At 37.4% G+C, this 20,236-nt stretch overlaps 1 protein-coding gene across 1 annotated transcript in view; it reads left to right on the forward strand.

The window, feature by feature from the left end:
- LOC122814989 (potassium voltage-gated channel subfamily KQT member 1-like) overlaps nucleotides 1–20,236 on the forward strand; it is a 1,169,537-nt gene that overhangs the window by 844,397 nt on the left and 304,904 nt on the right. The window contains exon 6 of the mRNA XM_044087244.1: nucleotides 15,997–16,107. Within this exon, the coding sequence (XP_043943179.1) occupies nucleotides 15,997–16,107 (111 nt within the window). The remainder of the gene's footprint in view (nucleotides 1–15,996; nucleotides 16,108–20,236) is intronic.

Here is a 20,236-nt window from a genome sequence, read left to right on the forward strand (position 1 = left end):
AATTAGAGGTTAAAGTGGGTGGGGATAGGGAGGGGTAGTTATTGGTAATAAATGTTTAATTGGATAAGAGTTTCAGACGGTGTGGCTATGGGGGAAAATAAAGCTAGATGCACTGGGGGTGGGTGAGATTTGGGGGTAGGGTAGGGGGGGCGGAGTTAGCCCGCAGGGCTTACGGAGCGGGAAGAACCAAGAGGTCCCGAGGGGTTCCAGAGTCAATCAGTGAAAGAAGGTTTACAGTGGGGTAAGTAGGAAGGGAGAAGGACCTGAGGTGTTGGGCAGGAGTGAAGTATGAGAAGCTAGAGGGAGAGATTAGAAAGGAGGTGTTACAGCTAGAGTGGGCTAGAAGAGTTAGGAGATACAGTAAGAGGGGAGAGGTTAGAGTTAAGATAGAAACATAGAAATCTGCAGAGGAGTCTGAGGTCTTGTGCCACTTAGAATATCCTTGGGGCAATACTTGGAAAAAGAGTGCAGCTAGTGTGGATCGGGGGGGGGAGCTAAGGCTGCTGGCTATCCTGGCAGACTAGAGTACTACAAAACATCTATTAGACCAAAACAAAAGTTATTAAGGGTTCATCTGCAGTTACACATACTTTCTTAGATTCCCGTAGGTGAAATGTCCAAAAAACAAAGGGGAGTGAGGCAGCTGAGAAGCCTGCTTAGTTGTTTGATATTTTGCTGGAGCAATTAGGAGAGCTGAGTTTTGAAGGTAGGTTTTGAGGTATCCTCGTGGGTTTACTTGCAGGGGTAACTCAGGGCAGAAAGCTATAAACAGGGTAGAGAGTTTAGAGAGAAAAGTAGTGTTAGATAAATTAATAAAAAAAAATGGCTTGTGTTAAGATTGTAGTGAAATAACAGTAAAAAGTAGTACATCAAAGCAATTTCTAGCAGTTACAGCATCTGAATAAGTAACATTGCATTTCTATGCTAGGTAAGTTGGCCTCCAAAAAATCACAGCTTTGTAGTCGATGTAACACAGTACACATCAATATGCAATTGGTCCTAGAAAAACTCCAAATTACTTTAAAAATATGTTTACAATCAACTAGTCATGGCGTTTGCTGATCGTTTGGATCGCATAAGCTAATACAACGATATAGTGCAGTAGTTTTTCCCTCCACAAATCAGCTGTTAAATGCAGTCATTACAAAACCCAAAAGGAGATGTTATGGCAGAGATTAAAAGCGAAGCACATGGTAATAACATATACATCAACCCGAGCCCTTGCTAGTGCATAGAAAATCAACCAATATCACAAAAATAGGTAGAAATACAGTCAATAAGTAGTCAGATCTTCTCTAATCAGTTAGAACCTTTTAGCTATTAATGGCCAATAGAGCACATAACAGATTAAGGTAGATGCCTATTTTCGCATCTCTATTATAATGTAGCTTGTTTAAGAATAACAACCCAGGCCTTGCGCGTGAATATTATCATGTGCGAAGGTCCCAATTATGATGCAGACAGGCTATGAAGATACCCGATTAAAAAGTAATGAAAACAGCAAACCGGACCATGCGCTTACTTAATAGAGGTGTGCACAGAGGTCCCACTAACAAATAGAGAGTCTATGAGGTATCAGAACTGATTACTCAATCAACCAGACCTTGCATTCAGTATTGCAGGGCCCAAGTAGAATGAATTAAAAAACAGCAAATCGGACCATGCGCTTACTATTACAGAAGTGCGCAATGGTCCCAGTAACAACACTAACGGTCTTAAGATACCAGGGCTAAATACTCAATCAATCGGACCTTGCGTTTAGGATTACAGGGCGCACAGGTCCCAACATGAAAGCAGAGAGCATTAAAGTACACAATACAATTAAGGCAGAAAAGCACAATATGGTTGAGTAAAAACAGGTACAACTTACAGTGGAAGTACTCGTGCAGCTAGAGCGCACAGCAGCGGAGAAGGACGAAGTTTAAAAATGGCGCCCAGAAGTTGGGGAGAGCTTTATCACTTCCAATAGGAAGGGGAGGGACAGGAAGGGGAGTTAGCCGGAAGGGCTGTGAGGTAATAGCTAAAGGGAGGGGAGAAGAAGGAAATATCAAAGAAATGAAGACAGGAAGGTACAGTTAAGAAAGTTAACAACAAAAGTATAAGTGGAATAGCCAGGTATCACAAGAGAATAGGGTATGTAAGAGTACGGTTAGGAAATGGAAGTAGACATAGTACAGGAGAACACTGAGCTAGGAAGAGAGGAGGGAGCAAGATCTAGAGGCAGTAAAAAAGAAGAACACTGTAGAGTAAGGTGAGATAGGAACCAAGAGGTCCCGAGGGGTTCCGGAGTCAATCAGTGAAAGAAGGTTTACAGTGGGGTAAGTAGGAAGGGAGAAGGACCTGAGGTGTTGGGCAGGAGTGAAGTATGAGAAGCTAGAGGGAGAGATTAGAAAGGAGGTGTTACAGCTAGAGTGGGCTAGAAGAGTTAGGAGATACAGTAAAAGGGGAGAGGTTAGAGTTAAGATAGAAACATAGAAATCTGCAGAGGAGTCTGAGGTCTTGTGCCACTTAGAATATCCTAGGGGCAATACTTGGAAAAAGAGTGCAGCTAGTGTGGATCGGGGGGGGGGGAGCTAAGGCTGCTGGCTATCCTGGCAGGCTAGAGTACTACAAAACATCTATTAGTCCAAAACATAAGTTATTAAGGGTTCATCTGCAGTTACACATACTTTCTTAGATTCCCGTAGGTGAAATGTCCAAAAAACAAGGGGGAGTGAGGCAGCTGAGAAGCCTGCTTAGTTGTTTGATATTTTGCTGGAGCAATTAGGAGAGCTGAGTTTTGAAGGTAGGTTTTGAGGTATCCCCGTAGGTTTACTTGCAGGGGTAACTCAGGGCAGAAGGTTTCTTAGATTCCCGTAGGTGAAATGTCCAAAAAACAAGGGGGAGTGAGGCAGCTGAGAAGCCTGCTTAGTTGTTTGATATTTTGCTGGAGCAATTAGGAGAGCTAAGTTTTGAAGGTAGGTTTTGAGGTATCCTCGTAGGTTTACTTGCAGGGGTAACTCAGGGCAGAAAGTTTCTTAGATTCCCGTAGGTGAAATGTCCAAAAAACAAGGGGGAGTGAGGCAGCTGAGAAGCCTGTTTAGTTGTTTGATATTTTGCTGGAGCAATTAGGAGAGCTGAGTTTTGAAGGTAGGTTTTGAGGTATCCTCGTAGGTTTACTTGCAGGGGTAACTCAGGGCAGAAAGAGTGGTAGTACTCACGCAGCTAGAGCGCACAGCAGCGGAGAAGGGGGAAGTTTAACTGTTAGAAATTTGTTCACATTACTAAAACTAACTCTTTGATACCACTCTGTGGCTATCCCTGGGTACTCCTCTCAAATTATCTTATCTCTTGGGTACTCCTGTTAAATGTGTACACTTTTGCAAATATTTGGGTGTCACCCTTGTCTCATCCCTATTAATATCCTGCCACAACTAAAACTTTCATATGAAATCGTTGCTTACTGCATACTCCTGTTATGCTATAGTTACGGTTTTACTTATTCCAAAGCTTGAGTCTGCTGTCCTGGTTGCAGATGAACACTGAAGAAAGAGAACATTTCAGATCATCTTACGTAAGATTTGCAGTCATGTTTCAGGCTGTTACGAGACTTCAAAATCCATTCTGCTTAGATTATTGTCTTCCATTAATGGAAAGGGCTTTTCCCCTCTCTGATATATAAAATTATCTTTTTCACTGTTTGCCCCTCTGTGTCCCCATATGTCAGCAAACTCCTAACTACTCCTCTGCAGTAAAACAGAAAACCACAGGAGCACAAAGCATTATCCTGGTTGCCTATTGAAATATCAGCATTCAAAATACAGAATGCCAATAAAGTGAAAAAAGAGACAGAAAATGCAGGGAAAAGGTTTTTATTAAGTAAAGCTCTTATCCTAAAAAAACGTTTTTTCAGGGAATCAAGCCCCTCTGCACTTCCCATCCTCTAAAATTATATATATTTATTCAGAGATCACCACACCTCAGAAAAAAAGGAAATATTCTAAGAAATAGTCATCTTGGACATTTAAAACAGTTGCCCATTGTCCTTCATAGGTTTATAGTTCATAGTTTAGTACTAAGCTAACTGCCCTTGTGAGCCATTTTAAGGCTAGCCAATTATCTCTTGTGAGACTCAAACCCTGCACCTTGTGTTTATAAGGCAAACACCTTAGCCATTAAGCCACCCTCCCAACCCTAGTCATCTGGGCACTGTTTATACCCTCATTTGCAGGTAAGTCCTTTTCCAATATTTCCAACTCAGTGAAATACCACTGGTACTACTTGTAATAACTATACTACTACCACCACCACCACTACTAATACACTACTACTAACAGCACTACTACTACTATTACTACAACTACCACTACTACTAATACCACTACTAGTGCTGCTGCTACTTCTTCTGATACTATTTCTACTAACACTGATAATAACTATACTACTACTGCCACAGCCACTACTACTGATGCTAATACTACTACTACTATTACTACTACCACAACTACTAATAGCACTACTACTACAACTACTACTAGTAGTAGTACTCTTGCTGCTACTACAAGTATATGCTAATACCTACGACTAGTGCTACTACTACATCTACTACTAGTAGTACTACTTCTACTACCTCTACTACTACTACTGATGCTTCTACTACTACTGCTGCCACTACTACTAATACCACTACTAGTGCTACTGCTACTTCTTCTACTAATATTGCTACTACTACTGATAATAACTATAATACTACTACCACAACTACTACTACTACTACTACCTCAACTACTAATAGCACTACTACTACAACTACTACCACCACTACTACTACTAGTAGTACTGATGCTACTACTACATGTATATACTAATATCTACTACTAGTACTACCACTTCTACCACTACTACTAGTAGTAGTACTACTTGTACTACCTTTACTACTGCTGCCACTACTACTTCTTCTGATATTAATAAAAATACCTACATGGGTGATGATGTCAGCAACTGAATGCTTGTGGTGTTCCCCACCTGATATTGTGCAGTTCCATCTTGTCTCCAAGGCAGTACAATGTATGTTTATAGAGAAAAAAGGAAGAAATGAGCATCCATCCACAGCAATTAGAACATGCCCTGTACCATACTTTAATTATGAGACAAGGCTTCCTAAAGTTCTTCAATTTGAATTATTCCATTATGCACTGTGCGCTTATAACGTCCTGGTGTAAGGCCTGTAGGCTATACTACTTTACATCATCTAAACTGCATAAGATCATATATATATATATATATATATATATATATATATATATATATATATATATATATATATGGGTTCCGGTGGTTTGTTTAACAGGGAGTTTGGTCAACATCTGTTTAATTGATCACATTTGGTCAAGTATTCAGATAGTTGACAGGTGTGTGAGATCGACAATCTCTGGGTAGGGGATTATTTTTTTCCCTTGACAATTATCCAATCTCTGAGTTAGTATATATAATTAGCAAGGGGTTTGGGGGGCACAGTGGGGTATGATTTATGGGTTGTTTTGAAGTAATACTTCAATATGCTGAGAAGCAATCTTGACACATGCATACTTGGAAAAAGTTGCATTTTCCATTTTTGATGTAGAGTGGCTTATCTTCAGGATGTTGACGTTTGTTGGAAAAGAGTCGTCACCAGTGGAAACCCCTAGGGATCAGTCCTATGGCATCTTCTCTTTGGTATTTACTTCTCTGATGTCGTGTGACATTAAGGGCCTGTAACTGACTAAGTTTGTAGATGACTGCAAACTTGGAGCAGTCTTTAACTTCCCTTCCAAATTCTAGATTCTTCAAGTGGGACTAAATGGCCTAAAAGTAAATGCCAAAAAATACAGCATTATGACCTAAGGCAGAACTGGACATCCATGCTTCTACTACACATAACTGACACCCTTTCGAAAGTTAACTCAGCCATAAGGGACTTGGGTACTTCTGTTGACAATGATCTTGATTACCATTTATCCTCTAATGTTGGAAAATCTTTTTACCTTGCCAGACTAATCACCAACTGTATTTCTTCCAGCTCTAAGGAAATTATCATCACTCTCTATTCCTCCCTGATAGGCCCATAAAATAGTATAATGTTCCCTTTGATAAGCACTTTTTTAAGCATATGAACCAACTTGAATGACCACAGTGTTTTTTCACTAAGATCACTCAGGTCATAAATTCCTTGAGCTACCCAGAATATCTTAAAACAATGTTTCTCTTTCCCATTTCCTGCAGACTCTTTACAGTTGACCTCTGTCTAGCCTACAAGGGCTGAAAGGATTCAATCCCATATGACCTCCTGCACATCTACAAAACTAATATCATCCTCAACACCAGCTCAAGAAATCTTGATTTCCACCAAAACATAAATAAGACTTGCTGGTGAAACAAACATATATCCCAGACAATCCCTCTTTTATGGAACAGACTTCCTTTAGATGTACAGCAAAGTAGCTCCCTAACCCTACTTAATGGGTAACTACAGTTTGGTGTATTGTAGTTAGGCTATTAATGGTATTCTAGATCCATCCTTCCATCTATCCATCCATCCCAACCTCTGTTTTCCCTTTCTTGCTCATGGGTCAGGATCATTTAGAACCAGTCTTCATACATCCAGGCCACTAGCCCTGGCACAATCAACAGCCTAGTGTTGACCTATGAACCTTTGCCTTAATTTCATAACCACTGACATAAAAGAAAGAATTCAATAATACATTTCTGTCTGAATTTTCCATGCTTAACACTAGTTTTATATTTTGGATATTGATATGTCACTTAACTGTTCAGTGCCATTTACATTTTAACCCAGTCCACACTGTGTATCAGTCATAAAGCTAAGCCCATCAACTTCTTTGTTAAACCTTTGTTGCCATAGAATGGTTCTGCACCACAGATATGTTTATGGATAAATATACACCACCTGCATGTACAGACAAGAGTTGAATGGACTGTTTGCAAATACTTTGTGTAATATATTTTCTTTGCTAGCAGGCTGTAGATAACATTTATAAATTATTAGTTTTAGCAATATTTCATGCAGTTGTTCTACTGTTTTACTAAAGTAAATCAAATAGTTGTATCCTCTGCATTCATACTTTTTAAGCTAACTACAAAAATTTTTTTTTTAATCTATATGAAAGTCTTTAATGGACTTACAAGTCTTAAAAGTTTATAATGAATCTTGGGGTTCCTGCTGTATATGCTTCAAAGATAAAAACAGCAGTAAAAAATCTGAGTTCTAATGTCTGTTTCCTTAGGGCATGTCTAGAAAGGACACATTTATTGCTTTAAGAAGGTGAAGGCAAAGCACAGCCTGTTGTCTCTTATTACTCACCCGAGGCATCCTGGCAGATCCCATAAATCTTTGGCTTTGTAGTTTTCTTTCCAACAATAGAAAACATGGCTCAGAAAAATGACCTAATGCTACTGCAAATGCAAGAGACATTCTGTGAAAATTAATTTCAAGTATGTTATGAAACATTTTTAAATTTCGAGCAAATACAATAAAAGCTTACCTACTAATATGTATTGCAAGCTGATACTTAACCATTTTAATGTTTTCACATTGTTCCTTTTCTTATGAGCCCTGTTAGGTGCTAAAAAGAGGCTTTAGAACTTTAGTTAATGTAGCTTCCAGATGGCTTGCCTTGGAAAATGACATTGTAGCATAACATATCCTGATGAACTTTTATAAAATAGAAGTGTGAATGTAAAAGATGCAATTCATTTTATATATAGTCATTTATGTAGTATCCCCATACAACTTCAAAAAAAACGCACAGTGGCAATGACACCCACTTTTTGTCAGAAAAATGAAAGTGTAAAGCCTGTTATGTGGCATTCTCATACTCAGTCGTGTGTATGTAGAGAAAAAAATAGATGGAATCATTGAGCTGCATTGTTAGCCATATATGGCAGAAATAAATGACATTTTGCCTATCAAGCATTTCAAAGACTGCATTTAATTATTTGAGAACTGTAAGCTGATCTTTTGGAAGTATTTGAAATGTAATTTGGTCATTCAACAGAGTGAACCTAGCAGGATAAAATAAAAGGCAATGCAAGCTCTTATGGGCAAATACATTTTGTACTGTTACACTTTGCGTCTTTATTGCACACCAATAATTTCTGACCACACTGACATCTCTCTGCTCATATTCTGATGTTATTATCTGAATCAGAAGCAGCAGCATTCCTGTTAAGGACCTCAGATCATTTGCTCTGAGCAATGAGCAGGATCCATAGAGGACATTGCCTTTAATGCAGCTGAATTATAACACAGGTTTGAAGCTTCTCTTTGGTTAGCTTATGTGACTTGGTAAAGCTAAAAACTCCAAATAGTACAACCTCTGCGAGTGAGGCAGCTGCAGGGTCCCAAAGAGCAAAGTGTTCAAACAAAAAGAAAACAGGATCTGCATACAAGGCACCTTAAAAATGAATTTATTGATTAAGGTTCTTGAAAAACAGAGCGGTTTTGGCAAATATTTAACAAAGCCTTCTTCAGTGTTTAAAAAACAACAAAAAAGAACCTGTATTTAAATACTCAAGTGAGTCATGTTCTTAATTACATATGCTCATTCAGACCTGGCTTAAAGAGCCCACCAAGTTTAATGATCCATTTTTTCTCCATTGAATTTAATAAATTATGCCAAACTGATTTGTTATGCCTGGATCTTTTAATTTTATCAATAATGGTAAAACTAAAAGTAGCATTTGGATGTACCAAAGAATGTTTATATAAAGCATTGGTGTCTCTCTTGTGTCTGATGTCACTAAAGTGTTCAGAGATTCGAAGCTTCACGGGTCTGGAGGTTTGGCCAATATAGAATGCAGGACATGTGCATTTGGCCAAATAAATGACCCAATCTGAGGAACAGTTGGCAAAAAATGTTATATTGAATACTTGAGGGGTGTTTTGACTGCTGAAACTGGTGGTTTTAAGTATGATGTTACAATAGATACAGTGTCCACAAGGAAAGCAACCAATTAATGGATCCCCTGATGTGGTCTGGATACTTTTGGTACCTTTCTTCTCAAGATGTTTAAAGTGATTAAAAAAGGCAGATAGATTTTTGCCTTTCCGAAAGGAAAATGAACATCTGTCTCCAAGAATGTCCTGAAGTCTAGGTTCACATGTTAATATGTTCCAATTATGTTGAACAGTTTGCATCAATATATTGGTATTCCGACCATATGTGGTGATAAATCTAGGTGTTACTGAAGGTGATTTGTGTCTAGTTTTATAATGAAGCAATTCAGTGCTTTCCATCTGGTCAACTGTGTGTTTGGTATGTAATAGTTGACCCATTTTGTACCCACGGTCATGGAATCGATGTACTAAATCATCTCTGAAGTGTCTATAAGTGTGCTGATCAGAACAAATGTGTTCAATGGGCATGAACTGTGATTTGGGAATGTTTTTGCAGATGTGAGGAGGATGAAAGCTGGTTGCATGGAGAAGTGAATTATTTTGGGGGAATTTACAATGAATTTCTGTAGTCAGTGTATGATTAGATGCACAGCAAACCAATACATCTAAGAAGATAATTTTATCTCTATCATAGCTGACAGAAAATTCAATCCCCCATTTATTTTCATTCAAATAAGAAACAAATTCCGAAAGGTATTCTTTATTCGCTCTCCATACCAACCAGCAGTCATCCAAATATCTGCGCCAAATGTCCATTTCAACCATGTAAATGTTATGAGAGTTGCCGTAAATAACCTGTTCTTCAAAGTATGCTATGAACAAATCGGCATATATGGGTGCAAAAGATGCACCCATAGCTGTCCCCTTGGTTTGTAAATAGCATTTGTCTTTGTAAAAAAAACACATTTTTTGTCAAAACATGTTCTGTTAAACACAACAAAAGGGTGTTGAAACCAGGCTTGTATATTTCAGTTTTGTTGAGCCAGTATTCCAACGCCTCTAGGCCAGCCCAATGTGGTATGTTGGTATATAATGATTTTACATCCAATGTGCAAAGTAACCAGTCGGGCTCAAGCTGTGTATCAGAGATAATCTGTAAAAATTCCGTGGTATCTTGAATTCTAGAGTGGACACATTGTAAAAGGGGATTAAGAAATTTGGTAAGGAATAGAGATAATAGTTCTGTTAATGAATTTCTGCCTGAAACAATGGGTCTGCCGGGTGGGTGTTGAAGGTCCTTGTGTATTTTAGGTAGGAAATAAATGTATTGTGGACAAGGGTTGGCAATGGTGAGTTGATGCTGTGTGTTTTGAGTGATAATACCTTCTGCAACAGCTAAACTAAGGAAAGAATCAATCTGTTCCTTGAATACTGGTGTTGGATCAATGGTGAGTTCCGAGTAATAGCGTGCATTGGATAATTGGTTCAGTACTTCATGATCATATTGTGATGTATCCTGAATCACTATAGAACCACCTTTGTCAGCACTAATTATGACTAGATTGTGATTGTTTGCCAATGTGCTGATATTTTCTATGCAGAGTTTGGATGTATTATTAGGTAATGGTAGAATTGAGCTAAACTGAAAATGTAGATCTTTGATCATGGCTTCTTGAAACATGGAAACTTGGTGATTCATGGGTGGCATGAACGAAGACCTATGATATTTAAATTCCTCAGAGATCTTTGGTTCTTGTTCCTGAAAAAATAGTTTAAGATTAAGATTTCTACAAAATGAAACAATATCTTGAACAAAACTTTCTTCAGAAACAAAAAAACCAGGGATGAATGACAATCCTTTATTAAGAATGTCAATTTCAGAGAAGGAGAGGACATGTGATGAAATATTAGTAATGTTTACAGTGGATGTTTGGTCTATTACTTAATAATGTATCCATGTATCATGAAGCACTGAACCAATTATCCAACGCACGCTATTACTCAGAACTCACCATTGATCCAACACTAGTATTCAAGGAACAGATTGATTCTTTCCTTAGTTTAGCTGTTGCAGAAGGTATTATCACTCAAAACACACAGCATCAACTCACCATTGCCAACCCTTGTCCACAATACATTTATTTCCTACCTAAAATACACAAGGACCTTCAACACCCACCCGGCAGACCCATTGTTTCAGGCAGAAATTCATTAACAGAACTATTATCTCTATTCCTTACCAAATTTCTTAAGCCCCTTTTACAATGTGTCCGCTCTAGAATTCCAGATACCACGGAATTTTTACAGATTATCTCTGATACACAGCTTGAGCCCGACTGGTTACTTTGCACATTGGATGTAAAATCATTATATACCAACATACCACATTGGGCTGGCCTAGAGGCGTTGGAATACTGGCTCAACAAAACTGAAATATACAAGCCAGGTTTTAACACCCCTTTGTTGTGTTTAACAGAACATGTTTTGACAAAAAATGTGTTTTTTTACAAAGACAAATGCTATTTACAAACCAAGGGGACAGCTATAGGTGCATCTTTTGCACCCATATATGCCGATTTGTTCATGGCATACTTTAAAGAACAGGTTATTTACGACAACTCTCATAACATTTACATGGTTGAAATGGACATTTGGCGCAGATATTTGGATGACTGCTGGTTGGTATGGAGAGCGAATAAAGAATACCTTTCGGAATTTGTTTCTTATTTGAACGAAAATAAATGGGGGATTGAATTTTCTGTCAGCTATGATAGAGATAAAATTATCTTCTTAGATGTATTGGTTTGCCATGCATCTGATCTTACGCTGACTACAGAAATTCATTGTAAATTCCCCCAAAATAATTCACTTCTCCATGCAACTAGCTTTCATCCTCCTCACATCTGCAAAAAACATTCCCAAATCACAGTTCATGTGCATTAAACACATTTGTTCTGATCAGCACACTTATAGACACTTCAGAGATGATTTATTACATCAATTCCATGACCATGGGTACAAAATGGGTCAGCTATTACATACCAAACACACAGTTGACCAGATGGAAAGCACTGAATTGCTTCATTATAAAACTAGACACAAATCACCTTTAGTAACACCTAGATTTATCACCACATATGGTCAGAATACCAATATATTGATGCAAACTGTTCAACATAATTGGAACATATTAACATGTGAACCTAGACTTCAGGACATTCTTGGAGACAGATGTTCGTTTTCCTTTCGGAAAGGCAAAAATCTATCTGCCTTTTTTAATCACTTTAAACATCTTGAGAAGAAAGGTACCAAAAGTATCCAGACCGCATTATCAGGGGATCCATTGATTGGTTGCTTCCCTTGTGGACACTGTATCTATTGTAACATCATACTTAAAACCACCAGTTTCAGCAGTCAAAACACCCCTCAAGTATTCAATATAACATTTTTTGCCAACTGTTCCTCAGATTGGATCATTTATTTGGCCAAATGCACATGTCCTGCATTCTATATTGGCCAAACCTCCAGACCCTTGAAGCTTCGAATCTCTGAACACTTTAGTGACATCAGACACAAGAGAGACACCAATGCTTTATATAAACATTCTTTGGTACATCCAAATGCTACTTTTAGTTTTACCATTATTGATAAAATTAGAAGATCCAGGCATAACAAATCAGGTTGGCATAATTTATTAAATTCAATGGAGAAAAAAATGGATCATTAAACTTGGTGGGCTCTTTAAGCCAGGTCTGAATGCACACATGTAATTAAGCACATGACTCACTTGAGTATTTAAATACAGGTTCTTTTTTGTTGTTTTTTAAACACTGAAGAAGGCTTTGTTAAATATTTGCCTAAACAGGTCTGTTTTTCAAGAACCTTAATCAATAAATTCATTTTTAAGGTGCCTTGTATGCTGGTCCTGTTTTCATTTGGTAAAGCTAGGCCTTACAAAAATGTGATCATGCAAATACTTCCTTAACTGCATGTCATGTTGAAAGTGCAATTCTGCAAGTGTAAATGCAGCAGTGCAAGCAAGTTGACATGACAAGAGGTGCTGGCCAAACCCAGCTGCATATCTGTAATGAACTAAATGGGCTGAGGGATACTAATACCAGTCATGTTGAATAAGATGGAGAAGAGCTTCATAAACAACACTAGTGCTGATATTGACAGCTGTCACATTCTACATGCATTTGTTGTATTTTCACTGATTAATGCTTCTTTCAATTACATTATATAATATAATCTCCATTTTTGAGTAATACATGGATGTAGCCTTAAAAACATTTTATTATTGTTATAAAAGCATAAGCAAGCAGCCCCCTGAAGTCAAGAGGCAATAAATCCAGGCTGAGAATATATCCAAAGATATAAATAAAGTCCACAGAAGATAAATCAGGTACCAGTTTAATGGAGGACACAAAAGATAAATCAGGTACCAGTTTAAACTGGTACCTGATTTATCTTCTGTGGACTTTATTTATATCTTTGGATATATTCTCAGCCTGGATTTATTGCCTCTTGAATTCAGGGGGCTGCTTGCTTATGCTTTTATAACAATTGTTCTTTTGGCTCTGTTTTTATCAATTTTATTATTGTTGCCAAATCAATTTCCTAATAGCACTAACTCAAGAGCTTTTTGATTCACATCACATAACACTCGTGCTGTTATGAAGTTTTGTGACTGGATGGAGTTAATGGTATATGGCTGTCGCTGAGCGTTAACTTACAATAGGACAAGTAGAGCATGGAAATAATCCCAGATGTATTACATTGAAAATACGGCAAGGCACTTCATTTAGGAAGACTGGTGCTGAGTTACTCTAGCTGGAGCAAGCATATATTTTCTTAATTACTAGTGTAAAATTGAAAGTAGGAGCCTTTGCCTGGGGTCAGAGGCAAAATAACTGTCACTCTTCTAGGCATTTGTCTCAAATCCAAAGCAAAATGTTAAGATCTCAGTTTCTTTTTGTTCCCATTAAAAGTAATTTCTTTTAAATCTCAATTAAGTTAGGATAAACATTTTCCCCTGGAAACAGTTAAAATTGTCCTTCAAAAACAGTTAAAATATCCACATTGGATAAACTCCGAAATAAAATAACAGCATGTAAGAGAACAAAATCAGCACTTGCTGTGAGGTCAGAATCAGGGTATCTTTATTTCTTCTTAATCAAGGCAGATGAGCGCTGAGAGTTTAATGTTCAAAATTGGCTAGTTTGCTTACATTTATGCATACAGGAATTGGTGTATGTGGTGGGAGGGTATCCGTCATGGGTGTAACAATCGTGATGTGTCACATCAAGAGGGTAGGAACCTTACATTGATCCCTGCCCTTAACAAAATAATGAGTATTAAAATTAGGTTTTACGTACATCATGAACTAGTGTCATAGAACTTATACTTTATTGTTACATGTACAAGCATAATTCAAAAAAAAAAAACTCTGTTAATGTTACAGTAAATGTGGGTAACTTGTAGGGAGGTTCTTTTGCCTTAAATTAATGGGGTAAGGAGACTGTTTTAAAAGTTTGCCAGTGCTTTTTCTCTAGATATGCTTCTTCAGATTTGCCTAGTAGATTTTAATAAGTTGGACTGAAAGTTTTCCCTATGGTGATTAGAAAACTGGTAGGGATGCTTGGTTGGTTTGTGGATGGTTATTACATGTGTTTTTAGATGTGTTGTGTGGTGGAGATTGTTGAGTTTTATTATAGAATGAAGTGTTTTTCTCTGTTTTCTTTCAAACAAATATAATGTTCATTTTTTTTTTTAATTCATGGTGTAGGTGATGGTGAGTTTGAGTTTTTAGCTTGAATCAACTTGGCGGTATCTGGACATTTTGTTTTTATCTTATTAATCATGACCTGTTTTTGGAGGTAAGTTTAACCCAGAAGTTTTGTTCTTATCTTATTAATCCTGGCCAGTTTTTGGAGGTTAATTTAATGTGACTAGAGTTAAAGTGGGACTGGAGGTTGTGAGGGCTAGTTGGTGTTGTTAGTGTCGCTGGATGGCTAACTGAATGGCTATAGGGAACCGGAGTTTCAGGTGACCGCAATGGTGATCTGTTAGATGGGGTTTCCCACCACTGCCTTGGGAGTCCCGAGGCTGAAATGATCAAATATATGGTTTGGAAGATTAACTGTCACCTTCTTGCTGATGTTAGACCTTGATTTTTTTTTAAAAAGGTTACTGTGTGAAACACAAGGTCATTCTGTTTGGGACAGAACAGGAAACCATGCATTCCTTTGGACATAGCTGGGATCAGCCAAGATTGTGTGTGGGGGGGGGGGGGTTGTATTTTTTGCAGTTGGTTATAAACAGTATAAAACATATAAAAAGTATAAAAGACTACTATGTATAAATGCTACAACTGTCCCGTGGAGATTCATACCTTGCAATGAATCTCAGTAACAGGGATTTTATATGGAAACAGTGATCAATGTTCTCGTTCCTAGTGTGTTATGTCATCTGCCTTTACATATATTATTTGAAGGACTAGCTGTAATTGAGGTTAGAGAGGAAATTCATGCAAATCTCTTTGATATGCTTGCTTTGTAATTCACCAAATTCTGAGGAAACACAACACATACCATATGGTGTTTTATAGTTATCCTTTGACTACTATGTCAGTTGTACTAACTTTGTTCTCATATTACACTGGGGTTCTGAGTAGAATTTTTTAAATACAATTGTTACTTTGCCTAAAATTTCATGAAAATGCAGAGTTTTTTTTATTTGAAGCTATATTCTTCAACTATTTTCCCCTGTAGAATTGACATTTTAAGAGAATAATAAATTCTTTTTCATTTTGGAGTATTGGTTTTGCATACAGCCATCACTTTAAAAAAATTATGAGATATTTCAACAGTTAAAATGTGTAATGAGATAAAAATTTTGCCAGTTTGTATTTATCAGAATTGTAAAATAGAAAAGGATGTTGTGATTAAGCATAGTTTCAATGATTAATTTCTGTGGTTATTCCCTGTTGTCTAAAAGTATTCTACAGCATGCCTCATAAAACGCACATCATAAGAATAACAACAAATAGCAGTTTGTCATCACACTCACCGTAGTTTAGGTTGAAATTTGATATGATATGTTTTTTTTTTATTTTATAGGTGACTGTCACTACAATTGGATATGGTGATAAAGTACCCCAAACATGGATTGGGAAAACAATAGCTTCTTGTTTCTCGGTCTTTGCAATATCCTTTTTTGCTCTTCCAGCAGTAAGTAATGTCTTTAAAAATAGAACATGAATTTTTCTGCATATATATATATATATATATATATATATATATATATATATATATATGACTTTCACAGCATCTGTATAATGATTTTGCATGGCTTTTCAATGTATGCCATTGGTCTTCTTACCGTGATAATATAAATGTATCAGCAGGTCCTGCTGCATAAAGCACAAAGATTTCTAAGGGTTCTGAAATAACATGTTGGAGTCATAACAGGCAGATTCTGCTATAGCTGATATATGACTCAATAAAAACATCAATTTTAGAGAAGTTGTTGGCATGAGCAGGAATTCCAGGACTGCTTTTACACTATAACTGCAAGGAGTATTGTATGTAGATGCAATAATACTTGTTGGATTTAATGAAACAAAAGTGTCTATGAGCAAAGAGGTGTGAGCTGTTAGATAACACATGTCTGGATGGAATGAAGTGATAGGATCATTACCAAATTAGTTAAATCAGTTATGGCATTCAGGGTTTGTGGTTGAGATTTGATGTTAAAGTTGGGGAGCACATATATTCCCAGCTGTATCAGATAGCATGCATTTTATCAAATCTTGGGAAGGCTTCTATCTAAAGTATATGGTCAATAGTATTTATCTGTAAGTGCTTCTCAGAAAAACTTTTAAGATTTATTTAAATAGAAGAAGGCTGTCTTGGTGAGACGAATTTGATCATGACCTACAATACAAGTCCTCTCACCAGTTCACATTACCTTCCCAAGACATTTCAACTTAACTCCAGGCTGTTAAACAGTCTACTCCTCATAAACCTAAATGTTAGAAGCATAAATAACAAAACACATGAACTACACACTCTAATCTCTCAATACTCCCCTGATATAGTCAGTATAACAGAAAAATGGCTAAAACCATCTACGCAAGATACTGAGATCCTACCACCTGGATATAATATACTTAGGCAAGACAGACTAGGTAAAAAGGATGGAGGCATTGCCCTGCTGTACAAAAACAGTTTATCCATAACTAAACTCGAGGCAACTATACCCCCTTTAGAAAAAGCTGAAATTCTCTTAGCAAAGCTTAAAAGAAGTAACAGAAAAGCCATCAACCTAGTAACAGGATATATCCCACCAGGCAATAACATCCCTATCATGGAGACATTCCTTCAATGGTTATCTCAATCCATGCCTCAAGAGACAATTGTATTAAGTGACTTTAATATAGACTGGCTCACTTGATCTGCTCAACTACCCACTAACTATATCAGTCTTCATACCTTCTCTCAAGTAATCAAACAGCCCACCAGAATAGTTAAAAACAATAAAAAAGAAAGCCTATTAGACTGGATTTTGCTAAATAAAATACCCTGCTCCTACTTAGCCGGAACCCTTCCAGACTCACTGAGTGACTATCAAACTACTTTCTTACTTAAATACAACTCCCATCGCCTACAAAGTCCTATACTTCAAACAATTAGAAACAAAAAACACTTTAACTCCACTCATTTCAGACAAGAACTAAAGCTATATAATTGGTCTGACCTTTATTACCTACCCTTAGACGAAGCTATTTAAAACTTCAACTCCACCTTCTTAGATATATTAAACAGACACGCCCCTGCAAGAACTACTAGAGTAAAGTCAAAACCAGTCCCATAGGCAAAAATAGCTGAAAGAAATAGAGCCTGGACAACCTGGAGGTCCAATAAAAGCCCTAGTACACCACAAGCCTACCAACAGATTAGGAATCTAACCAAAAAACTAGTAATCCAAGACAAGAGAAACTACTTCATTACCCATCAAACCCAACACATGAATAACCCTAAAAAATTCTGGGCAGGTTTAAACAATTTAGTACACCCTGGTAAAACAATCACCCCACCCCCAACATCAGGTTTAACAAAGGACAATATAGCTGAATCATTCAATACGTTCTTTACTGAAACCATACAAACTCTAGCCCAACAATATCTCACTGTCACTGCAACAGGTGTCCCCACCCCCACTAACTACATGCCCACTTTTAAACTGCAACTCACCCCAACCTCCTACATAACAAAACTATTATCCTAGCTGAAACCCACAACACTAGGAATAGATTCCCTCCCCAATGAATTTCTAAAACTGGCAGCAGCAGAATAGCTGTACCAGTTTCTATACTAATCAATAGATCAATTACTGAAGCTACAGTACCCCTGATCTGGAAAACTGCCTATATCATACCTATTCACAAAGGAGGCACTTCCTATGACATATCTAACTACCGACCAATCACTATACTATCTCCACTGGCTAAAATATTAGAAAATGCATCCACCATCAACTTATGTCCCACCTTATAAATCAGGAACTCATATCTCCATCTCAACATGGTTTCCGTCCAGATCATAGTACCACCACAGCTCTGTTAGCATTCACAGACACCATAAACCATAACAGGAACAACGGTAAACTTACTTCTGCCCTTTTCTTAGACCTATCAAAAGCCTTTGATATGGTTAGCCATGACAAACTCATCTGCCACCTCAAAAACCTAGGATTAGACAACCAATCAGTCTCCTGGTTCGACAACTATCTTAAGGACAGGCAACAAGCAGTACAGTGGAACAATAACTTGTCTCCACTTTTACCAGTCACTCTTGGGATACCTCAGGGATCAATAGCGGGTCCCTTGCTATTCTCAATTTTCACAAACATTCTCTACTGAGCGGCAAATAGCACTAGCCTTATCCAATATGCAGACAATTCCACTATAATATGCAGTGCCTCTACCCTGCAAGAACTACACAATAAAACCCAGGATAACTTCCACTCAGTTGAAAAATGACTTACTGACAATGGCCTCATTCTTAACCCCAAAAAGACCAAGATCCTGCTATTTCACCCCTCACAAAATACCCTTACCGACACTTTCTTTATTCACTCTAAAAATGGTACACTTATCACACCCGAATCTCACACAAAACTACTAGGCGTCACCATTGATAACAAGTTAAAATTTGATATCCACATTAATCTAGCTATTAAAAACACTCACAGAAAGCTAGGTAGTCTCTACAAACACAAATCCTACTTGACCCTTACTGCTAGGACCACAATTGCTCGCACTCACTTGCTCTCAACATTACTCTATGCATCCCCAATCCTAACAAATTTATCCAAAAAAGAAACCAGCAAACTGGCAACCTGCTATAATCAAATAGCCAAAATTTGCTAATAAGTCATCTTTTAGAACCCATCACTGTCATAACCTAAAACAATTGGACTGGCTTGAACTCCCAAATTTATTAATCTACAATCAACTTATCACTACTTAGAAGCTCCTCGCCCACCCAAATAAAACACCAGCTTTAAGCAACCTAATTCAGCAGTATTCCTGTCCTAGGCTACTCCGCTCTACAGATAAGTTACTATTAACAGTTACTAGATCACATAACCATGCCAGTGACTCCCTCTACTCTTCTTACATATCCAAAATTTCGAACTCCCTGCCTCCTTCCATTACCCTGGAATCTTCTCTATCCAAATTTAAGAAATCTACCAAAAGCCATCTCAGCAACAAATGGTTATGTCCCTGCTTCACATCTGACTAACTTCAATCCTGCTCCACTCCTGCTATTACTCTTTCCTCAAACACACAGTCTCCGGATAATGACTGTTTAGTCTTATCAATACCATATTCAGATTCATGTGACTCTAGATAGGATATTTAATATACTTTATTGTTAGTACATGTATTGATCATTATATATGTCTTTGTAAGAAATTAATAATGTGTGCTCATCTATATTGTCTGGTTGAATATACTAGAAACATGTAAATATATTGTCTGTATGTCTTGCATATGTGTTTCTTTGGAGCTTTTCTCCCCGGGCCTCCACTGAAAATGGACATGTATCCAGTTGGACTATCCCGGTTAACAAATGTAAAATAAAATAAACAAATGTGACAATGTCTATCATGTGATTAGAGGCATGATGTACAAGCTATAGAGATTTAATTGTGTTTACTGTTCAATGAAATCCCTTTTAGGGTGAAAGTGCTTACTGTAATGGTTTTATCTGTGATTTTTCCTGATTAAGGATTTTTTGGATGGGCAGCTTATGGTTGGTATTTCATTTAACTGTGAAAACTACTCATGTA

Source organism: Protopterus annectens, chromosome 11.part0 (assembly GCF_019279795.1).
Source record: "Protopterus annectens isolate FY-2018-M chromosome 11.part0, PAN1.0, whole genome shotgun sequence".
Taxonomy (NCBI): Eukaryota; Metazoa; Chordata; order Ceratodontiformes; family Protopteridae; genus Protopterus; species Protopterus annectens.